General features: G+C 40.8%; 1 protein-coding gene across 3 annotated transcripts in view; it reads right to left on the bottom strand.

Annotated features, from left to right (window-relative positions):
- Positions 1-722: 722 nt before the first annotated feature.
- The window catches only part of JARID2 (jumonji and AT-rich interaction domain containing 2), a 214,791-nt gene continuing 188,518 nt past the window's right edge, over positions 723-26,995 (bottom strand). For all 3 annotated transcript variants that reach the window (XM_018077644.3, XM_018077645.2, XM_018077646.1), the window contains exons 8-18: positions 24,730-25,229; positions 19,559-19,651; positions 19,002-19,120; positions 18,771-18,841; positions 17,830-17,944; positions 13,891-13,996; positions 12,899-13,081; positions 6,862-6,992; positions 4,644-4,827; positions 2,998-3,105; positions 723-2,210 (exon numbers count right to left, since the gene is read on the bottom strand). In XM_018077644.3, the coding sequence (XP_017933133.1) occupies positions 2,034-2,210; positions 2,998-3,105; positions 4,644-4,827; positions 6,862-6,992; positions 12,899-13,081; positions 13,891-13,996; positions 17,830-17,944; positions 18,771-18,841; positions 19,002-19,120; positions 19,559-19,651; positions 24,730-25,229 (1,787 nt within the window). In that variant the 3' untranslated portion in view covers positions 723-2,033. The remainder of the gene's footprint in view (positions 2,211-2,997; positions 3,106-4,643; positions 4,828-6,861; positions 6,993-12,898; positions 13,082-13,890; positions 13,997-17,829; positions 17,945-18,770; positions 18,842-19,001; positions 19,121-19,558; positions 19,652-24,729; positions 25,230-26,995) is intronic.

The following is a 26,995-nucleotide window of genomic DNA, read 5'->3' as shown; positions in this document are numbered from 1 at the left end:
CGTAAGTAAAAGGATGAGCTGTGATGTAGATCCCTTCCAAAGACTTGCCCTGACAAACCGAGGGAACGAGGCATCTCCTGCTGCTCGCCAGCTGGGAAGTGGCCAGTTTCCTTAAGGATTCACTGTTAGCTGACAAAGTATTTCCTGACTCCTGTCTGGGAAATGAAGGCTAGAAGCTCAGTCCCTACAATAAGAGATTTACTATTCAACAACGCATCTGTTGAAAGAAACTTTTCTTGAAGGAGCTTCCTTTACTCTCTCGCTTTCCAGAAGACAGACAAAATGTCCAAAAAAGTTTTGTTTTTTTTATTAAACCTTGTAGTACAAACCTGGAAAGTAAACAAAAAACTGGCAATAAACAACATGAAGTCTTTCCTTACAAGGAAAGAGAGCAGAGCAGCGCTAATAAATTAAATGTCAAACTGTAAGCCATAGTCAGAAGTTTACTGTCAAGAGGGAAAAGTACACAGCAAGGCCATAAAAACCAGACAACCACATTTGAAAACACTTGACTCTGTTTATGTTATTGTTAAATATTCCAAAACAGTTCAGTCTTCTGCAACAACAACCAACAAATTGTATTATAGGACTTTCCTGACAGTCACCACTGGCAAGCTCAGTGCAATATGGGTAGCTACGGTATTGTTGAATTCAATTACGAAACAAAACAGTTTGTGAAAACATTTTCCCTTTTTTATTCCACACATACTGTACACACAACCAGAAAAGGGCAACAGCTACTCCATTATTATTTTTTGTTGTTGTTCAGTGATGTAAGCAGCACTTATAAATGTTACAAGAAAAACCCTGTAAGCATCCAATCCAACCGATGAAGAAAGTGAAACGTAAGGCTTTTCTTCATCTTGTCTCTTTGCCATCCCTCCCCCCACCCCAAGAAAAGGCTCAAGTATTTAAAAAAATTTACAGGCATATGTACAAAAGGTGTGATTTTTTTTTTGTTACAACATGAAGAGAAAAAATAGACAAGATGAAAGCAAATGCATTTTCACATTCAAAAGAAATATGCAGACCTGCTAGTGGCTCTAAATGTGAATCATATAATGAAACAAATTCAAAACAAAAATTAATGCTTGACTGTGTAAAGGTGTGAAAAACAGCAGTGGAATGGAAATGGAATGTTAGAAAGATTGCACGTCTATGACAAAAGAAGCACTTATGGCTTCAATCACTTTTTTCTTTTTTTTTCTTTTTTTTTTTCTTTTTAAAGGATGCTATTGAAGGGTTTTTGATAAAGTAGCCAACAGCACCAAAAAATAACAGAATGGATTTCCTAATGAAATCAGGCACAGTTTTCCCTCACATGACTCCTCAAGGCAGGCAGTCTTTTTTTCCTCTTTATTTTTTTTTTAAATTTTTTATTTTTTCCCCTCAAAACAGATGCATAGTGATGTGCTGGTAAAAGAGAACATACTCCAAATCTCCTCCTTTTGCCTACAGTTAGGAAACAAAGTCCATCTTCAGCTGCCATAACCTCCCAAAGAAAGTGTGTATTCACCAATTTAAAAAATTACAAAACTCATCTTGCTGTGACAGAATAAAAGACAGCCAAAGTAAAGCAATTTCTTTCAAGTTTTTGTCTCCTATCCCTTTTCTCTCTAGAAAAATCTGCTCACATGACTGGAGAACAAATTATAAAACACATCAAACTTTAACCTATCCAAAAAATGGGTTAAAAGCCTTTTTTCACAGTTACCAAAAAGGCTTTTTATTTTTTTCAGCCATAGGGACAATACAAATTAATATTTTATCAGCCCCTTGCCGGTTTTAAAACAGTGAACATACGGCAGTTTAAAAAAATCAGACTGCTGTATCTATCTATTCTAAGTACAAAAAAAAAAAAATTCAACAGTTTAATGCTAAAACAAAATTAGTTCTCTAAAACCAGAAGAAAATCTTCTTTAGAGCTAGTGCAAAGACAGCTTGTATTCTACAGCAAGTACTCCAAACTATGGTATAATAATTACAAAAAATATATATAAATTGACAAAATGAGAGTGTTGGCATCTTCAGGATTAACTTGAAGCACTTTTGGATGAACTGGAGGATGAAAGCCTAGATGATGGCACGTCAACTGTTGCTCTCTTACGAGGTCCTCTTTTTGGTGTAGGCTTGCTGATACAGTTCTCAATGCTGCCATTTTTACCAGATACTTTTCCACAGATTTGATTGACAAGACTGATTATTTGTTCCTGTTCGGGAAGTAGGAAAAACAAAACACAAATTAGCAACTGCTCTTCAGTCACTTAAAAAGAACAGAGATACAGTGCTCAAAAACTGCTGAGAAGCCTATCTCAAAAAGCTGCTTGTACCAAGTGCTGCTCCCCAAAAGCTGATTTTGTAATTTTTCCCACTGCTTCGCTATTTACCTTTCAGGCTAATGGTAAATTGCGCCCCACTCTCTATTCTGCCCCCATCCTCTCACACCCAAAGGAGAAATGGAGCCAGCTGGACAGGTGGAGACATGTAGCATTAGCCCAGAACCCAGGCACAGTCCTAAATCACCAACTTGAGTTCTGTGATTATCCATCATCGCATGTGCTTGGAGCCATTAACTGGACCTCTCATCTACATGTGCTCTGCAAGTCTGCCTTAAAGAATGTTCAGGCTGGACTGGAATAAGTCAGCTGAACTTTCAGTTACCAACAGAGAGAAGGTATCCTAAAGTACAGAAGTTACCAGTTAAAGCAAAGCCTCAGGTTTGACAGCATACCAAAGCATTAAATGGCTCCTCTCTTCTGTAACACATATTCATGCAGTTTATGCTTCTGGTTTCCTTTTGGTCATTTTGTTTCCCTCTATTTCTTTTACTTAGATCATAATAAAATGCCTTCTTTGCACACCGAAAAAAACCCCAAAATAACAACAAACCCAAGACCAGTTTCCTGAGGTCTTGGTAGGACAAAGGCAGAGTTAAGCCTACCCCTAAGTTTTGGGTATCAAAGCCCCCCAGCATCACACAGCTGTGTCAGTACAGACCTCATCGTAACGGTACATCATTTTCAGTCCCCGACAAGACTTCTGTTTTTCCACGTGCCGCAGGGCACACTCCAAGCAGAAGACAACATTTTCGTTCTCCTGTACAACCTGTATAAAAGAGCAGAAGTGGGGGTAAGAAGTGCAGTAAGCTCCAAATTGTAGCCGTGTTATGCACACAGTATTGAACTACTGTCTGAATGACTAAACCTGGATTTTACTGCAAGCTAGTGGAAGGAGCCATAAACATTACACATTGTGAAATGATTCAGAATGTGTAGTGAGAAGAAAGAACATATCCCTTTTTAAGTGCTAATGTTGGCAAGCACATGGAATTTGGAAAAAAACAAAACAAAACACCAACAGTAATGAAGGCTAAATCCAAATGGTATATGCATTTATTGGCATCTTCTATGTCGTCTAAAGATCTCCTGAAAGGAGTAGTTTCCCATTACTTAAAATGCTGTCTTGAATAAGGATAAAATCAGCTTAACCACAGGATTCCTCAGCTACTGTCTTGTTCGGCAGAGGTCATATTTGCTTGGCTGGCTGCCTGCCAAGCCTGCACACTCAGCTTGGAATTTAACAACCAACTTGATTTTTTGTTCCCAGCTACTGTTAAAGAGTGACAAAGAAAAATCCCTCCCACGATTACACTTACTCCAGAGCAAATGGACCAGAATTAAGAGGTTCTGGTTGGTGCTTTGTTTTGTGTTTGTTTTTTTTTTTAACAAACTCATTTTCAAGTTACTTCAAACTAGTGCTGCTTCAACAGTGGTGTAAAGGCATGCATAAAGACAGCATATTCTATCCTAGGGAGGGAAATGGCTACATCTGACCATTTACAGTTATATTTCATTTCCATTAAAAGCCTAACATCTATAACCAAAAAAACTGCTGAAAGACAGGAGGGGAGGGGAAGGGCCTAAATATGGGCTCCAATGCACTGTATTATGTTTATTTAAATATCTGTTCTTGGAATTAAATGGTACATAAGGTTGTGAGAGGGGCTTTTGGTATTTTTAATGAAATCGCTGTATTTGTAGGTGTTCTGCATACAGCTAAAAACATTGAAATGTCACCATAGTGGTTAGCACACCTTCAAAAGCCAGTAGGCAATTACTTCTAAAAAGAGAGAGAAAGTTTATGGGCGTGACTGCTGGTTTTGAACAGACAGTTTGGCAAACAGCTTGACAGATGGGATACATCTACCCTGCAATTTGGCTTGCAGGGAAATTGTCGCAGCATGGGCTGTAGCTGCATGTTTGAGACTCGGGGCATGTATTTGAGCTGCCAGCTCATCCTGAGACCTGTTCTGCCATGACTTACTACTACTGGCAACCTGCAGGTATCTCTGTTACCCCCTCCTAGTGCAATGCAAACATGCTCACAGGTGTCCAAGAGTGGCTGAGTGACTGGTTTATCCCTTTCTGACAGGGGAGAGAAGTTAGCTGACACTAACTCTTGTCTTCTGTCACCATTGGCCAAGGTGATAAATGTTCTGGCACAACTGAATCGACATCTCTGTGTCTTGCAGGGAGTGCATGAGATGACTCTGTGGTCATGTGCTGCCTCTCAAATGCTTATAGTTCAACAGAATTTTAGAACAGGGGAACAGGACCCCAGTGTCAGCAGAGGACTTAACCCACCATGGAAAGATAGCACAGGTGCTGACAAATCTGGCATCTCCTCTCTGACGTTTCTAACTGCAACCACTTTCGAGGCTTTTTCTTTCCATCCATCCCTGTGCTGCTGCTGTCATGGCTGCCGTAGCGCGCTGAAGAGTGGAGACCCGCCTCGTACAGCTGCCGCCGCTGCCTCAGCTCCGTGTCCCTGTGAATGGTGTGTGCAGTTAGACGCTGGCATCACCTCATGCCACCAACAAAGCCACATAAGATCACCCTTTTACCACCATCATCACTGAAACCTTAGCTCCACACAGCACAGCCCTGAGTGTTGTCGGAGGTTGGTGCCATTCCCTAAGCATGGCGAGAGACAGCCAGCACCACAGAAGCGCTGCCTGATTTTAACAGCGACCACCGTATCAAGCCAATGGTTCTCAAACTGCTCCACAGAGAACTGGGGACTGCCGAGTACTTCCTGGAGGTTGATGGTTGCTCAGGGCCATGTGGAGAGTCGGGAGCTGTGGCTAACATGACTGTCATTCCTGAAGTTGCCAAAAGCCACCTTGAGGAAGAGGAGCCGTTGCTGTCAGGAGTAACAGCCACGTTCATCAGGAGGCAGAGATGAACCAAGGACCTGCTGCCATGAGGTGCTTCAGGCAGGAAAGGGGGAGCAGGGCAAGTGATTGTGCCAAAAGACGAAGATCTTGCTGTACACCCAGGGGAAAAAGAAGGAGATGTCAATCAAGAATAACAACCAAGCCCTCCAGCCGCCCTTCACCCACAGCGTCTGTAAGGCGGACAATATCTCCTATGCTGAACTCTAAAGCAGTAGGAGAGCAGGTTGGGTTGGAGCTGACTGGAAGACAGCAAGTGTGGAGTGAGCTGAGCAGATGGAAGGGGAGAATAAAAAAGCGCACCACCAGACACAGCTGAATATGGGTGGAGAGCCAAGCTAAGCAAATGGCACGGGCAAACTGAGCAACCAAGGCAGATCAGGAGAGGAGGCAGCAAAAGACACATAACAAACAAGCAAAACAAAGTAAAGGAAAAAAATATGGTACAGTGTTCCACTTAGTATGGAGTTGTGTTTTTTTCAGATTTTGTTTGGGATTTTGTTTCATATAAGGAGCCACAGGAAAGACTGATATCCTCCAGTGAATTCCAACCTATGCATTAGAACAAGTTTGAGAACCACTCTGATAGAGGTCGATGTGATGGTCTAGGAGCAAGCACCAACATTTCTCTTTCGCCTTTTGCACTTGCAGACTTTTTCTCTTCAAGGGGGAAAAAAAAAAGGCACTTGAGCGTGATTATTCCCACAGGGGAACCAGCTGAAGGTAAAGCAGTCAGCACACCTCTTTGCATTTCTTTCTGAACACTAAAACAACACATGTGCTGTTTTCCCCTTCAATATGTCACTGGAAATTTTCCAAATGAACATGCTATTTAGTTAAATACAGTTTGTAGACTCCATTCATCAAAACTTTCTTGACATCTCGAGTATCAGTTGTCACAAACTTGAAAGATAGGTAGCAACTACATGGTAGGGAACAAAAGAGAAGATCATTACACAGGAAGCCAGGCAACATTATATTTTCTTTTCTCACCTATCTTAAGAGAAACCCTAAACATGTTTCCTTAATACTGGAGAGAAAAAGGAGCGTGGATTTTTTATTTCAAACGTTCAAGTTCTAATGCAAGATGCGTTAGCATGCATGCATAAGCTGCTCACTTATTCACTTTTAAATCAAGACAACTTTCTGTATACAAAGTACCTTCTACAACTGTAATATAACAATCTTGATGCTGAAGACAAGGGTTCCTGGTGCAAGACCCACTAAAGACATGGCTTGACAGTGGCTACTGATGCCAAGAGGCTGAAAAACTCAAGAAAGATGTTTAACCACTTGGCACCAGGTAGTTCACATAATGCATCGGGAAATCTTGACTCTCAGCACCAAGAATTAGCAAAATAAAAACCTAATGTAAACTGTAGCTTTAATTCTTTGATGGTGCCCGAAGTAGGGAATTCTTAGAGTAAGACATCGTAACCACGGGCAATCTCACATCAGCTACAGCCAAGGAAACTGCTTCTTCCATGTGTGGCTGCCTTCAAATATGTTTGCTGGGCTTTTGCTTGGTTAAGTAGGGGCAAGACATGTCTGAAAGCGTTACTTACGTCATCCACCTCTGGAGTCTGTCAAGGAAAACAAATAGGTACAATAGGCCCCCAATTCGTTACCTGAGCTCTCCAAGAAGTGATGATATTGTACTCAGAGTCGGTCCATTTTCTTTTTTTGCTTCTGCCGTTGCAATCTGATAAAGCAACTTTTCCATTGAAAATGGTTTGGCTATACGTCGTCTCTTCATTTCCTGGGACAGGAAATGAAAGAAATTGACAGATGAGTTCCTGAGCAAATCTGAAAGTAAAATCTTATCAAGAATTTACTTCAAAATTGATTAATATTGTTAATATTTAAAAGACAATAATTAAAGCAAAAAGTAGCCTTTTCAAACAACCACAAGTTAAATTTTTCCATAGTCCCAGTTAAAGTATTTATGTTCCAGCTTACATCCAGCACTAAGTACACACTGAAATGAATGCTAGCTAGAAATCAGTCCTTTCAGTGGAAATGCTTTGCTAAATTGGGTCTTCCTGTTGCAAGATTTTCTGCACGTTTTACATGAACCAGTGCCACACAAATACACGTCAAAACCCCAAACAAAACACGTGCTACCCAGTCATAATCAACTGCTTCCTCAGAGAACAACACCCTAGTGCCTGTTACATCTAACACTGTATTTTCAGTCACCAGTAGAGAGCAAAAAAGCATGTGTCTGCAATGCATGATGCCATATATGCTAAGAAATCAATCGGTATGCTGGTTTTTTTTTAATATGCTTTACTGTGAAATTTAATGCAAAGATAGGCAAATTCTGCATATACAAAGAGAATGAAAATGCAAGTACACTGGTGTCACCACATTTCAGGTGTACCTTTTTTTTTTAAAGAAGAAATTTAAACTTCATTAGTGGAAAAGACAAGAATAGGAGAGATGTCACGAAAAGGAGAAAAATAGAAAGAAGACTCATGCAGTTCACTGAAGTGGAGGAACCAACAAACACCTCAAAATTCTCTCCCTAAACATTAATTTTTCCTGTGGAGGCCAAGAGGAGCAATGCAAACACTTAAGCTGAATAATCTTGGATGGCTCAGACTGTAAATAGTGTAAGATCTACACATATGACCTGCTTGAAGGCCAGGACTGGTGTTATTTTGCATCTTTTAAAACATAAAAAAGGACAAACTAGCAAGACTAGCAAAAACAGGCAGATGCCAGGGAAAGAGACAAGAGACAAAAGAAGGAGGGTTCAGTTCTGCTCAGTTCTGCCTTTTGCTGGTTCCTGTCTGTGAAAGCTTTTGAAGTTACATCTTTCCAGCCAATACAAACTGAGTGATTTTGGTAGCTGAAACCCTTTCAAGAATTCTTGTGTAGGCAAATTCCTTATTTACTATGCAGTTGGAAAAAGTGCAGTGTTTTCTTAGTACCTGAAGAGGTTTATGTTTTTGTTTATGTAGAGTCAGAGCATTCAAATGAGGCTAACACTGGAGTGTAATGTGAAGGAGACATTTTTGGTTAGTGGTTAAGCCTGCCAAACACCTACTCAGCACACACAGATCCAAGGATTAATTTTTAATCTTAATTTTTTTCACCCTCTTTTGTAACCCTAATTACATGCTCTGGTTATTTCTTTTATCAGAACCAATTATATGCACCAGTTACATGTGTTAACTAATGTATCTATCATATAAAATGGAATTTGCTGAGCAAAAAGAGTTCAAAAGATGTTCACAGGTAAAAAGAGTGTTCTTCAGAAGCTATTTGCTCTGCTAGCCCCTGCATGGTGTTGGAAGAGCTGCACTGTTAGGAGTGTTATGGGAAGGCTTTTCCATGTTAGATTTGCTTCACATATTGTCTGAGGCTGCATAAGAACAGACACTCTAAGTCCTGCCAAAAGCCCACATGGGCAATACACACAGCCAGGATAAAAGCCCACAGTGAGTGGCTGGAGAAAAAAAGCAAGGTCTGCTCCTGCTGGGTGATAGCTCAGGGAAATTCCGAGCCCAAGTCTGTACTGGGCTTAGCACAACTTGCTCGATCTCTGCATTTATCTGAATTTCTGATCTATGTGCGTTTTTCTCTTCCATACTGTACTGAAATACACAGGTAAGTATTTTAAAACAGACTTTTGTCTGCTTTTGTACTGCTGCCTATTTCTTTTAATGACACATTTTTCCATGTCATGGAAGTTACCCAACATTCATAATTATCACCACCCTGGCACTTGTGATTTGGTCTTGCTATCATATGCATCTCTCAGTCATTCATTTTCCAGGTTGAGTAGTTCTCTTATATTGAATACAGAGGATAACTCATAACTTTAACCATATATCTCTGCTGTGCCTTTTCTAGTTCCTCTATAATCCTTTTGCAATTAGGGACTCAGAATTGCACAAGCCACCAGGACCCTGCACAGTGCCACATAGTGGTGTTTCTGGTTTGCTATCTATTGTGTATTCTGTCTATTTGGTATCTATTGTAATTCTTAACATTCAATATAATTTTGTTAAGCCTCTCCAAAGCACTTGGCTGACAGCTCCATAGGAATCCAAAGACCTCTTTTCTCAGTAGCAAGAGCTCATCAGAGCCTACTTCTCTGTCAAATTAGGATTATTTTTTAAAATTTAAATTTAGCATTTATCAACACTGAATTTCATCTACCATTTACTCACTTGGATCACTCAGTATCATGAAATCTTTCAGTAACACCTCATAGGTTTAATTTTTGCTGTTGTTACCATTAACATCCTCAGTGTAAAGGATTAGTTTTGCTATTCACTTCCCTTTCTAGGTTATTTATGGATACATTTAACTGTACTGGTCTTAGCACAAATTCCTGAGGAATGCACAAAGAGACCTCTGCCCCTCCGTAATAAAAACTGACCATTTGTTCCCATCCTCTGCTTCTCTTTAAATCAGTTATTTTTTTGGTGTGTGAAGTTCACCTCTCAGTCCATGGCAGATTAATTTCTTTAAGAGCCTTTTCTGAGGAACCTTGCCAAAAGTCTTCCAGAAATGTTCACAGACTCTGTCAACTGCAACTCTTGTCCATACATACTTCCAAAAGTTTTGAGGCTGGAGACCATGACCTTGCTGCAAAAGCCCTGGACTCATTCTTTTGTACATTTATTTTTTTCCTTTTGGCCTTGAGGAAGTTGTTCTTTGAAATCTCATTTTGGTCTTCATTTTTGTGCATTTACATGTCTTGCTACAGAGGTTATTTTACTTGCGTTTTCATCTTCTGGACACCAAAGGAGTTTTTTGGTTTCATTTCAAACAGACTCCTTTCTCCTGGTGTTTAGCCATGCTATATTTAGTGGAGGTTTGCCTTCTGAAATTGTTCTCTTTTTTTGCTAGGCAATGTGCATGTGTTGTGAGCCTCTAACACATCTTTAAGCAATTTCTATGTTGCATGCAAACACTTAACCCTTCTTTTTGCATTCTGAATTTAACAAGCTTCCCTGGTTTTATGCGAGGCTTTTGAAATGAAACACCACAGTAGTGGATATTTTGCATTTTACTGTGTTCCAAGGTTCTTGATCTCTGCTCTCCATCACAGCACAGCTCTTTGCTAGTGGGGACATCAGGTGCACTTCCAGAGGGCCTCCTCCCCTTTGGTTTCATCTGAAAGCAACCCAGTGGGCTCAGGCTAGGACAGCTCTGTGACAGGAACCAAGGAGTGGTAATTGTGTGGCGTTTTAAAGGCACAGTCCTCACCCAAAATAAAACCAGAGTGGAAGGAAATACATGTGCAGCCCCTGCCAGCATCTTAGCTAGACAGTCAGGAATACAGTACTAATGCCATGCTTTTCCTATTTAGGGCAAGAAGATCAGCACGTAGGGATTCTGTCACTGGTGACAGAGTTAAACCTGGCTTACTGGACTGTAAGCTCTCTTCTGTGTGCAGCAATGCTGCTCCAACCAGAAGACTAACTCCATCTTTCCTATGTATTTCTTCCTCTTGTATTATATTACCAGCTGAGTCTCTTTCCACCAAATTTTTGGTAGGCCCTATACCACCAAAGGCCCTCCTTCAAAACCAGACATTCCTCCTCATTTCCAAACCTCTAGCCCAGAGTGCATTAATTTCATTATTTCAGTATTCTGTATTCCTAAATTTGTATTTCCTAAATGAGTTTTACTGACTTTGCCCAATGCTTTATTGCCACTCCAAACCCATGTTCTTCCACCACAACTCTAAACTTTCTTCTCATCCTTAGTTTAAAATTTCAAGAGCTCTTAGGGTGTTTTTTAAAAGCCACCAATCTGATTCCATGTGTGGTCTAGGTGAACCTGACTGTCCCTTTACACAGGTTTTATACAAATTCTTTTATTCCAACCATTATCCCCAACACCTTGTAAACTGAAATCAATGCAATTTCAGATGCAGAATTTCATTTTTCTGTGTATTAAAGGAGGTTGAGCAGTTATTCAATACAGAAATGAAACAACATCATTTAGTAATATAAAGAGAGTCACTATAAAAAAATCAGGTCGCAGTATCACAGAATGAAAACAAAGTTAATGTATCAAAGCGCTAAAAACTGTCAGTATTGCTGTGGAGAACAGACAGGTGGGAAGGTACAGTTGTTTATCGAGAGTTCATTTAACAGTCCAAAAGGGGAATCTTGCTCATCACACAGAACATCTCACCACCTCTGAAAAGCACAATCCCGGCCAGCCTTTGAAGATGGCAAAGTGCCTTGTCAAAGTGAAGGAACCATAGAACAATTTTCAAAATTTAAGAGAGTTAAGAACATAAGACAGCTTGAGGAGAGAAAGAGAAAGGGGGGGGGGGGGGGAATGAAGAGAAGAAGAAGAAGAATGCAGTAGGTGTTTCCAGAAGCTTTTTGATATAAACGTGTTATCTGTGGTTCTTGTAAAGTTTGTGAGAGCTGTGACTTCAATTTCCAAGGCAGGTTATCTATCATAGATTGGAATCTCCTGGATTTTCAGTCAGCTTATATTTACCCAGTGCAAAGCTCTTAAAAATTAATCAAATGAAACTGTTCTTCAAAAGTTGAGGCACCAAGAGCTTTTTAATTGCTGCATAGTGATTTCTGTCTCTTACAGGAGTAGCATTTCCACGATATCAAACAAGTGTTCAGTAGAGCAATAAATACAGCATATGGAGTTAATATAATTGTGTATGTTCAGACAGAAAAGGTTAGCTCAGGATTCTTATGCCTTACTTTATATATATACACAATTCCCACCTTACCCCAACAAAATAAATATGTAATAAAATAACCTTTTATTTCAAACTAAGTTAATATACAATTAGTATAACCAGGCTGGAAGAATTTCATTAACCCTAAAGAACGAAACCTAACTGTGGACATATCACCTTTAATTACTTAGTAACCACTTGGTCTGCAGCTGTAAATGATCATTAACTAGTGACTTAGCTATAAAACACTACCAAAATAGTATCTGTAACCCATAGTGTATTTGAGTAGGTTGGGAACCCAATTAGTGACATATATTCTTTGTCCAAGAACACAGAAATGTAGTCAGGATGACTGGACAATTCACCTGTTTCTGCGGGCATCTTGCCTCCGTTAGTTATGTGAAAAGGGAATGGGAAGGTTATTTATTTACATCTAGTATTGGATGGGCTGGTCACTGAACCTAAGGATTTTCAAGTCGATTAAAATTGAAATTGCCCTGATCAACAGCTTTTCCTGAATGAAGGGGCAGAGAAAAACAAGCAATAAAGCTGTGAGTATTAACTGACTCTGCCTATCATAGGAGCTAACAAGCACAGTTATTCAGATATTTGCACCTGAGATTCTAAAGGTTCTAGAAAACATCACGTAAAAAAAAATTAGTAAGCATATTACAGTGTATCATCATTAGCTCTGAAGGGATTTTTGAAAAGCTTGCTTGCAAACTGGTCTGCAGGCATAACAATCTTCTGAATTTTTTCACACATACAGAAGTCTGTAGCTGTCAGATAACAACTCACTTTTTTGAAAACATTGGATCGTCTTATGCCTTGCAGAATTTTTTTTCATTTTTTTATTTATTTAATAGTCCAGAAAAATAGACGTAGTTGTACTAGTCTCACAATGCTATTGATCCTGGAATGTCTGCTTTGCTGTCCTTTTAGATGGCAGGGCCGTGAATCCATTTTAACTCCTTTGCTCAACTTACCTTGGCTGTTTTAAAGCCCATACTTGTCCACTGGGTGGTAGCAAAGTGCACCGATTCGGAAACACTATAGCCACAACATACTTTGGACACAAAGGATCCAGGAAAACAGACAACAAACTGCCCGCTCTGCTGTACAGTACGGTGCACCCTGATCCCCTCTTTACACAAGATTTCCGGGGAGATCTAGAAAGACATTAAAAAAAACCCAAAAGAAAGAAAAACAATCAATCAGAACTTTATTTTGTAGTTAGATCCCCTTCCTTTCTGGGTACTGCCACATGCTACTGCTTGCGGAGCAAACTGCTCTGTTCACTTTCTCTCATCCCTTCTGCACATACCAAAGCTCAGCAGTGAGGACTGAGGATTACAGAAGTGGCTCTTCTGGAACTAACATTTTAAACTTATACCTGCCAAACGATCTCAAACACAAAGCCTCAAAAAAACACTGTCTACTACTACAGAAAGTAATGCAGGTCGTTCAGTTTTCCATCTAGGTCTTTCCCAACTTGGCACTGAATCCACCTTGCTACAACACTTCTGTTAGATGTTAACACAGATAGCTGAGGGAGGGGTTTTTTTTTTCTTATGGGCTCCCAAATTTATACTTAAATACACTAAATGGAAATCATTATCCACAAAATAAAGAAAGGAGCCAAAAATACTTGAAGTATTAGGCTTCTCCTAACCATGCTGGCATCATAAAATGTCAATCACGGAAGATTAATTGATTAAAAACCACTCCCTTTGTGAGGTTAAATACATTATAGATGGTATTAAAAATGGACATTTTCCACTGTCACATTTATTTTTATGTGAGTCTTGTTAGAAAAATGCCATGTTGTTAAACATTGCAAATAGGAAGTAGCCAAATTTTAACAACACCCTCTGCATCACCGTAGTGTAATAAAAAAACAAAATAAATCCCCAACCAACCAGCTTCATGATTAGCCTTGGGTTCTTAAGTGGGAACACCTCTCCCAGTGTTAACTTACCATTACATTACTTTCAAGCATTTCCAGCCCTGGAGTGCCATTGGCTTGCAGCAGGGTATGTACCACATCATCAAGTTTGTTCTCCTCCGCAGCAGGAATGCAATACCTGTTGTTTTGTCAGAGGAAAAGAGAAAGATTTACTGTGGAGTTAATAATGGTCCACAGCTACACAGTAACAGGCAATTCAGACCAGGACATTGATTAAAAAAAAGAAATTAAACAGAGGCTTTCCCACACAGTTCTTTTTGGTAAAACACTGAGGACTGAAGGAAAGCTGTTTATTTAGACTCAGTCTGATGGTGTTCACTAGGTATCAAAGGACACAAAATCCCCAAAACAGATATGTGAAAACTCAGTGCTCTGTAGAATCAGAGGAGAGAAACCAACAAGAAACCGATGTTCATCTTTACAGCACCAAACCAGGTAATTACAGGCAGAATTTTGCATCTCATGAGCACCAATATATGTTCTGCTATCTTTACAATAAATGGTTGTATTTATTACCTGTGCATCAAACAAAAAGATCTTCACATTTAATAACGTTTTCTGTTTGTAACAGTCAAGAAACCGCAAATCCTTTCTACTCTTAGGACACAAAGTTGCCTAAGACCTTCTTGCCTTGCCTACTAAACAAATCTCACATCCCTCCTCTCCCTTGCAACAAAAGACCTGACTAAGAGCAGCCAAAGCAGCAAGAGAGATTTAAAACTCTGCTGGGTATACGCCAAGTTGCACATCCTCCTCTCCTTCAGAAGCCAAGGAAGCAGCTGTCCTCTCTCTGCTCACTGCCAGCAGTGCTCCCTAAGCAGAAGCGACAAGAAATAACATAGGAGTCGCGGGTCTTGGCTTCATCACATCCAGAGAACTGCTATTTTTCTGGCTGCAGGGAGGCAATATGGTGACGATTAGTCACTGCTCTTGCCTGCACCCTGTCAGCATGGTAATGGTTTATGTCCATCCTGAAGATACCTGTTCCCAAGATCTGGTAGTTGGTACTTGATGACTGTGAACTGCGTAGCACAGCTTGGGAAACAGTGCAAATCCTGGGATTCTCAAACCTGCCTTGAGTTGCTGCCATGCTATGCTTTATCTGTGACATTATTTTATTTGGGTTTGTTATGCTCAGGCAAGTAAAAGGCATCCTCAGCTTTATCATGACTTATGAGTTCACTTTAAGGAATGAGACCTCAACCTGGAGTCCATTTCCCCCATACCAGATACACACACAGAGCCATTTTTCCAAACTTGAAACAAGAAAATAAAGGTGGAAAAGATTTGGAGGAAAGTGTGCAGTTTTCTTGCCATTCATCTGGTCTCTCCAGCAACTTCATAAAGTGTTCTGCTGGCCTTACAGACCTTGTTAGGATATTTGCTTATAACATGCACTAACATTAACTCCATGTGTGCCATACAGAATTATCCTGATTGATGAGTGTGTAGGAGGCTATACTTCCTATGATTTGAACTTCTTGTTACTGTTCACTGTACTGATGATGACTTTGATTTGTCCTTGTTGATTTTCAAGCCAAGAGCCAGAAGAAATGACATTATCTACTCCTACAGTTAATTGTAACCACAGTAAGAGCTCAAATGAGCTGGTTGCCCAGCTGTACACAGATTGACTCCTTATATATATTTTGAAAACGATCAGGACCTTGCTAAGAAATTCTAGGGTTAGAGAGAGGTGAAGTAGAAGAACTTCATCTTAATAAGGATCAAGTTCCAACAGCAATTTTAAATGCATGCCACGTATCAAGTACTATGCAGTACCTGTGTTGCTAACACTACAGCTTTAGAACACATGTAGTGTATTACTCTAGTTACACTACAATAACAGATTTGAAACAGTGATGAAAATATTTTAAATTTGAACCCAGAATGTGGCAGAACGCAGTCCTTTCTTTTAAAGTCAAAAAACATGGCTGGAATAGACAAAAGATTCAAGCATACAGTCCCTCATAATATGGGGCAAGAAAAAGGCATGGAAATGATGTGTGAAGAGGAGGGGCAGTACACAAGTGCATGGAACTAGCTGGGCAGGACTAGGGCAGGACTGAGAGGAACGAAGATCCTTTGCAACTGGTCTATGCTGCAATTTCACTCATTTACAATTCTTGATGTACCTATGAAAATGGGAAGTGAGCCACCGGTATAGACTTCAGAATGTCTTGGGCAGAACAAGATTTTCTTCTCTCTTTTAATGGGCACTGGGGATCCCTCCAGAATAAAAAAAGCTTAGGTCACTGACCTCTGCCCTGAGTTCTCCCCTGTTTACTCTCCAGGAGGTAAAACCTGAGAGATTAGAGTGAGGTGAGCAATCTGAAGGTAAATGAAGTACCACAGGTTTTAGTACCACAGGGATCTGTCCTCAGAAGGTAAAATTCCTGGATGGTGGGTGGACTTTGCAAGACAGAGGAGAGCTTTGGCACCCAATGGCCTGCTTTGTTATCCCTGAAGCAGCCATTGAAAGCAATGCTGTCAGGGTACTCCAAATATTATGCCAGACCTAGAGTTATTAAATTAATCTTTTCCTCAATAAAGCTTGGTACTTTATTGGACTGTTAAAAGTTGTAATGAGCTAATGAATATTAGCCTGACACTTCAATCTGGCAGCCTTGCTGAAGAATAGCCTTTACAGACAAAAGAGTTTCTCTTCCTTCTTATGAGTTATTTGTGCTTACTATCCCTGTTTCATCAAGGCAATCATCATAAACACACCTTAAAGTATGTACTTGTGTATAAATAAGTCCATCAAGAGAAAGCAAATGGCTTCTTTACTTCTATTTCTCCTGGCTTGGAAAACCAGAAAAAGTAGCCTTTCCTAAAATTTGGACTGTCTGCATTCAAGTCTGTTCAATCCCAAAAGGCACATGTTTTGACACACACAGTATGAAGCGTGGCCTCAGAACTCAATTAGGGGTTTCTTGAATGCCTTCTGTTTGGAATTTACTGTCATTTAATACTAGATTAATGTTACGGAGAGAAACAGACTCACCTAAGGTTCAGGACAACATAGCTTGTTCAGCAATTTGTCCTGATAGTATATTATTATAAAAGATTACAGATTAATGATTCACAGAAGAGGGAGAGGAGCCATGAAATGCCTATGACAGAAAGCAACAAAATCCCAAGTCTGCAGCATATTCCAGCATTTACCTTTACCTTTTCATATGATCGCATACAGAACATTTATTCAACTTAAAATATTTAGAGAGAAGAGATTCCTGCCTTAATAGTTTTCTCCAGATTTCAAATCCTTTTTTCTGGGCCATGTGCTTTCCCAGTGACAGCTGGATCAGCACATCAGCATCATCTGAGAAACGTTGGAGTTCACACTTAGCAGGTGAATAAATAGCAGTTGACAGTGATGCCACTGCCACCATGGGGACTTCTGGATGCAAAGGGGACCCTGCAGACCTCCTTCTGTCACACCACATGAGGAGTCAAAGGCTCCCAGAGTTCCAAGTTCCAGAGGGGAACCACTGGAACTGCTAAAATGGAACCAGCTCCTCACCTTTGCAAGGAGGCACCACTGAAATAACTTTTCTTCTCTGTTTATTGCATTTTATCTAATTAAGAAACACAGTCACATAACTTATCATTCATTGTTTTCACTAATGATGCTCTTGGGTAATAACACCAATATCACAGAAGCCTGGCTGAAAGGCACATGACATGACAGCAGCACTTGCTTTCTCCATCATGCCTCCATCATCTGTCATTGCAAACTAAATCATCATGATCTGCAGTACTACACATGCACTGAATTCAGGAAGGGATGTTTCATCTCATTAAGTTTATACCACATTTTACCCTTAAAACTGGACCTTCTAGGTGAGATTCACTCATGCAAAAGATACTACACAAACTCCTGTTAATACAAGCCTACAGAGAGTGACTGCAATCAATATGAAGAAAACAAAACACAGGAATACCTACCAAATGCAATCAGCACCAGTGTGTAAGTAGTCAATGTATGGAAGGTGATTTTGGTCTCGAGACCAGCATGAGGTAGAAAAGACCATGCCAATATTTAGCCAAGGAATTGTCACTCCTAAAACAGAGAGATTGAAAAATGAGTTTTGAGTAACTGCAGTTTGTAATTAAAAGACAGTTTGAGGGGGCATTTAAGTTGAAAATCTTATTCTACCTGTGAGCTGACCCTTGAAGTTTTAAGTGTTCCTATCAGAGGGAATAATTTAACAAACTCAGCATTTTCCACTAAGAAAATATCTACTGACCAATTACAGTGCCCTTGAACATACTTGTTTTCTAACAGCTGTATAAAATTTTTATTTTGAGAATTTATAAATACCCATAATTCAAGCTCAATGCCATTGATCAGAGGAGGTTGCTTCATGTTGTCAAGCATCCATGTAACTTTTAAACAGGTATCCTGTTTCCCAAGTGGTTTATTCAGGTTCAACACCTGCACAAGAGATTCTATTATACTCTCAGCTAATGTTTCTACCAGTAAATTACAATGGTGTATATGCAGCTGGAGCACTCATGACAATTCATTTAGAAAATGTGTGTGCTGCTTTGCCCAGTGCTACAGACTGCATTTTGCAAGCCAGGAAGTTGCATGGCTCTGTCCTTCATCGCCCTGACACAAAAGAAGAACACTGATACACTGGCAACAAGGGATACTACAAGTACAACAGGTTCCTCCCAGGAGTGCGGTCTCAACTATTCATCAATTCTTTATCTGCATGCCTGCCTTCATTCCTTTACATACCACCTGCTACATACAACCGGATGTCTACTCAACCAGCTGGTGAAGAGAGGGGCCAGAAAGAGGGAGAAGCCTTTGGTGACTAAATCACCACATTCAGAGGACAGTTCCACCAGCTGAAAACATAAGAAAGAAACTTGCTTACCAGGCACAGCACCAAGATGTCGCAGGATGGATCCTGTATTATTAGGAAGGACTGTGAGGTTCCACCCATGCCTGTTTGAGGGGTGATACAGAGGCAGACGTGTCAATGCACATTCCCAGTGCCAACACCCCCAATGCCAAGCTGCCCTGCTGGCCTCGTGCCCCCACTTCCGCTCAGCACAACAGGGCAACTGGAATAAGTGGACAAAACAGATGGATTTGGTGATCGTACCTTGAAAATGGTTCAGACTTTCCCACGGGAAAACCACTCCCATGGGTGTTGGTATCTACTTTTCCACAATGCACTGCTACATGGCAATCTTTCTGTTCCACTATCCGCCAGTATTCTTGCTGTGGTAAGAGAAAGCAGTAATGCATTTTTAATTCACTGAACAAGATATCTCTCATTAAAATATAAGCCCCAGAAATTTACAGAGCTTTCATGACCTCAATGTAATTCAACATAAAACACTGCTTAAAAATAAGAATATAAATTATTTAAAGTAACGATGAATTGAGAAGACAGAATTTATATTCTCTTGGCTCCTGTGCTTCAGTACATGTCAGATTAAGAATTCTTTCTCTTCCTCAGTTCATCAACACCTTTATTAAAAATGTTCAAAAAATTAAAAGGGAAGAATCAGCACCATGTCTATCTAACCACTTCTTTTTCTCCCAAACTAGACAGCCTTACACTGATTACGGTAATGCTTGATGGTCAACTATACTGAGTCCCCATACTCAATGCCCTGAAATAAAAACTTTTACCACCCCTTGAGTTGGCCTCACCTCTACTTCAGCTACTGTAGGCTCCTTCATGAAGCACATGTTCATGATGTTTCTTGCTGTTCGGTAGAAGGTTGTTAAAGAAACAGACCTACCCTGTGGAAAAATAAAATTAAAAGTGAAAATAAAAAAAGTCTCCATTCCCCCGTCCTCATTCTTTTCCTTACAGGCTCAATCCCAGGTGACAACAAAGGGAAAAAGGACAATGTCTCCAGAAGAGGTGTAGGTCTAAAGCTCATTCTGTATCTGAGGGAAAATACATCAGAAGATAGAGAAATTTAATGACATCAACTCATCAAACCAATCACCCAAAAGGCCAACTGAATGTTCCCAGAAGGAACACCGCTTTGTCCAGTACAACGCTCAGTATTCGATAATACAGAAGATGGACACAACCCAGCTTCCTATGACAGGTTGCAAAACACCCAGTAGGCAGCCAACCTGCACTTTACAATCAAATAAAATACGCGATCCAAGGATCATGTGGCTACACACTTTATATAGAGAAACAGTTGAAAAAGACTTCGAAAATTCACAGAAATGTTCAGCATTAAACTAGTATTGTATCTAGTGGAAAGTGGTCACAAAAAGTAGAGTTTACCAAGATGATTGTAATCACCTGCTTAAAAAAAAACAGTTATGTTTAATTCAATAAAAGCAGTTCCAATGCAAGGAACCAGGACCTGTTATTACAAGGTTGAGAAAAATAAAACATAATAAAATTGTTGAATGAGTGTACTCTTTGTTGACACTGCTGCTCTATGAGAAGAGGATCCGATTCGGTTTTCTGCTTGAGCTGTACCAAAGTTTCCAGACACCTGCTTTCATGCATACCTACAACACCAGATTCTCTGGGAAGCACTGTCTGACAGCTTTGAAGGCAAGAGCACCAGAAGCCACTTGCTCCTTTCAGCCCAGACATACTGGTGTGCCCAGACAGTAACAACTCTATTGTCTTCTCTGCCCCACGGCAGAAGAAACACCCTGGGAAGCCACGAGAGGTGGCAAGGACCACAACAAGTGCTGTGGCCATACTGGTTTGAGGGCATTGCTGCAGGCAGAGACCAGAATTGCTCTGCAAATGTGGAGTAGAATATCTATTTGCTCCCTCGCCAGATCTACTGCTCCTTCCTCTAACTCCCATTGTACCCACCGGCTGCCCATCTGAGCAACCACAGACTTAAAAACTCTGCATAAATGAACACTTTATTACTCGGACTATTACCTTTCTAGGTTTTCAATTATGAAACAGATCTGCCAAACCACCTCATTCTTTTCTTGTGTTTAATTTATTTAATAACTATATCCAAGAGTAAACTAGAAAGAACTATACAAGCAGTTTTTCCCCCAAGGGCCAAGTCTATCACTCTGCCATACTCATATGGTTGTAACATTGTCATTTTTTTAATTGAATGCAGCATAATTAGGTTTAACAAAAAAGTCTGTGAAATGCCCAGGGCCTGGGGGCACTCTGATTCCCATAAACTTCAGAGCTGGATTCTCTGTGATCCAATAAGCAATTTCCTTCTTCTTTTAATGCCCTCATGAATCGTTTATTGAGGCAGCCTTTTACAACAAAACTGCTTGTAAAATGCAGGGCCCGCACCAAGTCATCACACATGGACACAGACTTCACCACTCGCAAACCAATACACGCTCTGCAGCAGCTTCCTCATTTCATTAACTTGCCCTTCTCTCATCTTATACAGAAAAACAAACAAAAAAAAAGACTGACCTTCCAAGACTAACCATGTTCATTTTTTTAGATATACAGCAAGCAAGAAAAAAGAAAGTGGAAAAACTAAAGACTTCAAATGTTTAAAATCGCATATATCGATTTCTTCCCTATCAAGAATTTGATATCTTTTTAGTTTCCTAAAAACTGTAACATAAATTAAATGGTTGAGGGGGTTTTGTTGTCTGTTTATGTTGTTTGGTTGTTTTTTTTTAATCTGAGGGATCTTGTAAAATTTTCTAATACCAATTCAGAAAATAATTTAAAATGTGGTAATGGAGCATTTTAACCAGAACAGGAAATGAATTGCTGAAAATACCCTTTCCAACACCCTGAAAGATATCTCAGCAGTTCAACAACTGTCCTGGAAGCTTCAAGCTACACAGCAGAGTCTCTGTTGCTGTGACAATAAGACGGAGGAAGAAACTCCTGTTTCCCGTCCTGATTCTTCTCATGTCTGTTGCAGAGGCTGTGAGAGCCAACCCAGGGAGAGCATCACCACCACCAAGCCTGGAGCCTGGAGGCACAGAGAAGGACACTGTGACGCTATGAATGTTAAAGACATTAAAGCAAGCATAAATATGAGCAGAAACCAGAGATTTTACAACAGTCACAGGTGGAAAGGAATGACTCCTATCAAGTGGAGTCTGAAAATGCTGAGTCCCTGCTGAAGAGACCTCAGCATAGGACTTCCAGGGCAGTTTCATGTGAGGGGTTGCAAAACTTGTGCTGGTGATTTCTTCTGTGTGTCCCTGTAATGGGTCTGCTAATAAGCCTTAATATTGCTCTGTATGGAAACAAATGCTGCTTTCAGTCAGTTCCAGTACAGATTTTTTTAAATATTTTCACAGCTAAAATTGGGGAAAGAAGAGAAGAGTGAAAATCTTGCATCATATCCTTCTTTGATGTTGGCTTACTTCACACACTTAGAAATTACGGCATTTTATTAGTCAGGTAGAAAAGCCATATATTTAGGAGTAAAGTGAGTAAGTGCAGCAGCCTGCAGCACACACTTAAAAGCACAGCAGGTCTTACAGCCTGGAAAGGAGAGACACTGAAAATAATTTGGAAGCCCTGGCAGAAAGTCAGCCAAACACAGAGATTTACTCTAACCTTGACATGTGATATGGTGGTAACTGCTCCTGGAAGACTGGATGTCTCTTTCTAAAAGCAGCTCAAGCACGTGCTGAGTGCAGAAATCACTGTGTGAAATCTCTTCATAGTCTGAAGCATAGACTTTATGGCCTAAACTGGACTACAGCCATATGATTGTGATGTTCTGCTCCAGCCCTCAAACTATTGGCCTAGGTATTTATCAAAGGCATGGGATTTCTTTTTTGGTTTTGTGTGTGGTTTTCACTTTTAAATAGAATTAGCAATGTGCTTTAGAAAGGAACCATTACAATCCCATCATCTCTGGAAACTGTAACATGAGGGCATGGGTTGTTAATCAAATTTCAAATTTTCTCAGAAACATGTTAATAGGTAAAGAACACTCTCCCCCTCACAGATGCAGGATTAAAAGGCTTGTTTCATTAAATGCCATGAAACATCCTCTGCTTACATCTGGTGCCAGCACCACCTTTCCGCAGTCTTACTAAAAAGCCTCTTAGTGAACTATAGTAATTTTACGTCTTGTGGGTTGCTCTGGTACATCAAGACTGCTGCATAATTTCTACGTCTTGAGGCTTGTTTTAAGTGACATAACCAATCCTTCCACAGTACTTTCCTCTGAGTGCTGTTAAAATGAAAATACATTCCTGTCTCTGCACTGAGGCTGACCAGGGTCCCACAGGGTGCTTCACAGCAGGGCTCTCTCCAGAAACCCACCTGCTTCCTCCTGTTTTCTCCCCAGTGACAGCAGTCCCCAGCCTCTGCACTGCAGATGAATGTGGGATAGGATCAAAACAGGCAAGCCTCAGTGTCTGGGAAGCTGCTGGTACCACAGTGGACAACTCAAGGTGTTTTCCAAGCGTGCGGCAGCTGCTTTGGTGGGTGGGGAGAGCGCTGGCCCACAGGCACAGCGATGGTCTTCTCTAACAGCTTCTATACTCAGAACAAAAGTATTTCTATCGGGTATTGTCAGACTTATACAGAGTTTGCTGCTATCAGTACTGCCCGTGCTTTTTGGGTGGCAGCAGCAATTCTGGGAGCTCTCAGCCTTTTGGGATAAACGCCTGGTGCTCAGCAGACTCAGGCTGCTTATACCAGCTGCATTTTGCTCGCTTGCTTTTTTTTACGTTCTAAGTCCGATCAGGATGCTTCTCAGAAATCCCAGTCTTGCTTTTTGATTGACTTTGTATCTTCTAAACTTTAAAAACGGGACTTGCACTGGAAACAAAAGAGGCATTTCCCTAGGAAGTTTGAGGTTGTTCATACAGCGGTCAGGGTAAGTTGTATCACATTTTTCATTTAACTGTCATTAAGCACAGGATATTAAGCACAGAAATGCCACTTCATTATTCACAAAAGCTGCTGTCATTAGATAAGCTTCTCTCCAAGGGCAGCATGGCAAAGAGATTGCTTTTTAAAGGTGAGATTGAGACCAGAGTCCCCAAGTAAAATAATTTTTGTGCTGACAAATCGTAACAGGCTGCAAAAGAAACCCAAAGCAAGCTCTTAAAGCTCAAGTCATGAGCTCATGCAGTCCCTAAATAGTTTAACAATAAGTCATTTTGGGCTATCTGGCTTCATTTCCTGGTGATGGAAGCAAGATTGGAAGGGGAAGAACAGTGTATTCCTTTACTGGGCACAGACACTCAATGCTATATTTCTCTGAGAGCACAGCTACACAATTCAACTTAACTCAAAATTGCACTGCGAGTTGCAGTGCCAAGTCCTGCTCCAGAGTAGCAGACTGCCAAATAAAATACAGTGAAGGAGTCAGCATTCCTTTGTAAATGGATGTACTTGATATGTGGAGGACTAAGTGTCCATGTGACTGTTAGTGCTGAGTAAAATCTGGCACTGTGGATGAAAATATTGTCTGTATTTCAATTTGCCCTTTCTAAATGTAGTAGTATTTCTAGTGATGTTAGTTTTGATGTGGAGCACTACTTCACTCAACAAGAGATTTGCAAGAAGCAGGAATGAGAAAGCAGAACGTTATTTTAAATGTCACTAGAAAATGAAAATAAAATCTGTGTTTGGAAGGGTAATTGGGCAGAGATATTCAGGGAACCTCTTACAAGGAGATGAAGGGGGGCAGAGCCCAGTGTATCTTGTTATGACAATAATGCCTCTGAGCTTTCCCAGACATCCTGGAAGAGCCAGGCAGATCAGGATAAAGCCACCAGACCACCTGGTCATGATAACCGTGATAACTACTGCCTTTGAGGTGGCACTGCAACCCATTAGCTCCTCTGAGCCAGCAGGTTTGCACCCAGATGACAGCACCATCGGTTCTACAAAACAAACCAGGCAGAGCTTGCCCCATTACCTTGTATATACACTTGTGTAAGTCGCTAAGAACTCCCTCCTCATCCTCCTCGTCCTCCTTCGTGGTCTCCTTTTCCTGAGCGAAGAGCCGCCGCCTGCCCGTCTTCAGTGGGACGTCGACCTCTTTTAACTTGTTGCGGAAGCCATTTTTGTGAACCACGCCATTGATGAGTCCGTTTTTGGGCTCAAACCGGGGCAAGGAATGGAACTTGTAGGCATTCTCCGAATGTCCCTCCAAAGGTCCTTTCCTCTTCTCCAGGATTTCCTTTTCCAGCAAGACCTCCTTCTCCAGTTTCTTGTGCTCCTCAGGGGAGAGGGAGTCATAGGAGAGCAAGTACTGGCAGTAGGCTTCTTGCAGCTTGGCCAGCCTGTCCTGTGCAGTTTTGGGGATGCGCAGCATGTCTGCCAGCTTGTTCCATTTCTTGAGGTCAGTCACTTGCTGCATCCCCCCCATCTCATTGATCAGCTGGACAAAGCAGGCCAGGTCGAGCTCGCAGCCTCCTGGGGTCCACATGTACCAGGCAGCAGAGGAAGGGAAAGGGAAACACAGGAGTAGATTAGAAAAGCTGTGGGCAGCTCACTTCATGTGTGCTACCAGGCTGGGCACATGTCGGACATGCCCCCCATACAGCTCCAGTCACCTAGGCACCGGAGCAGAATTGTCCCTATCCTGCTAAAGCCAGGCATATGCTCCTGTTGTGCTAAATTAATTCATTTGGCAGGCCATATTTTGCTATTTGCAACAGCCTTGCCTATGATTAAATTTGCATTTCTCCTTGATTTTCCTTCCCTTCCCTTCTCTTCTCAGAGAACCCCAAGCTATTTCCTGACTTGCATCTTTCCCCTGGTCATTACCCAGCAGCGGGGGAGATGAGAGTTGCCTAGCTCTTTAAAAGCCCACACGCCCACCATGCCATCACCCACCACCAGTCCCACATCTGGTTTATACCAGGAAGAAACAAAACAAGTGTCAAGCTGGGTACTGGCCATCAAAAAAGACAGTGCCTACCCTTTCTGGAAGCAGAACATCAATTATCTAATGTCTGCATAACACCTCGAATAAAATTATTATTTAAAAGGAGTACAGTAACATCATTAATTTCAGTATGGGTAGAAAAATTCTTATAAAAACCCAAGGGAGGTAGCAGGTTGTTTGGGGTTGGAGCCTGCAACTGCTTAAAAAAGTTCCAGACACATTATTCTTCTAGTCTGAGGCCATCCATATTTTATAGTCCATTCTGGTTTTGTATGTTTTAAGATGACTAGCACATTTCACACTCCAGTCAAGAAATAAAAATGGAGGATTATACCAAACTGCAGCATAAAAAGCAGCCAAATGGACAAAGAACAATAAAAGAAACATCATAAGTACTCTCAAAGCACAGAAATAAATCATCAGTGGAAAGAGTGAAGAAACGGACCACCTACAATTCAGCAAGGAAAAAAGAGAATTAATACAAAATTCACATCAACATCTCTGCTGCCCCATTGTCTCTCCTTTGTCTTTTTCTTCCAGAAAAGTAAAAAACCATTATGCCATAGCCTTTTCAGAGCACTCAGAAAGGCTATTGCACAACAGAGAAGGGCAAGAAGCAGCATTATGGTAAATATTTACTGATGGATGCACAGCTACAGCATCTTCAGGGCCAGTCATATCATCTTGCTAGTGCAAGCAGTACTACTTTTTTCAAACTACCTTGAGCTGCACCGCAGATGCTTCATTGCTGATTCCAGTTTTCCTTCTTCCCTCTGCTTTCCCCTCTCCCACCACTTGTGCCAATCCAGTGGGAAAGGAGGCTCAGCAGTGGAAATCTGCGTGCAGTGCTTTGGGATGGCAATGTTTGAGATCGAGGCAGAGCACACCAAAGGCTGCTCACATTAATGCTGCCCACACAGCACTAGGCAAAGGTGTGAAGAGGGAGGAAAGGATTTTGCCTGCAGCCAAAACCAAGGATAAGGCTTTGAGTGGCATATGATAACGGTGGAGGCAGGGCCATGAGGCAGCAGATTTATCCTATTCAGTAAATTTGGGGGTGGTGCTAAAGAGGTTTAAGTCTTGAAGCTGAGAAAAGGTAAACACCATTGTGGGAAAAAAAAACAAAACAGGTTTGAAAAGCTTTCTTTGTCTCCTCTTTAATCTTCCAAACATAACATAACATAAGCATAACTTTCAAGCTGGCCTCTATTACAGGCTTCTACTTTTTTGGTCTAGTGTTTCATATGTGCAGGTCACAAGTAAGATGAAGGCATAATTCAAGAGAGCTTTC

The sequence above is a fragment of the Manacus vitellinus genome, unplaced genomic scaffold (assembly GCF_001715985.3).
Source record: "Manacus vitellinus isolate BGI_N305 unplaced genomic scaffold, ASM171598v3 scaffold_39_pilon, whole genome shotgun sequence".
Taxonomy (NCBI): Eukaryota; Metazoa; Chordata; class Aves; order Passeriformes; family Pipridae; genus Manacus; species Manacus vitellinus.
This window is presented reverse-complemented; position numbering and strand designations above follow the sequence as displayed.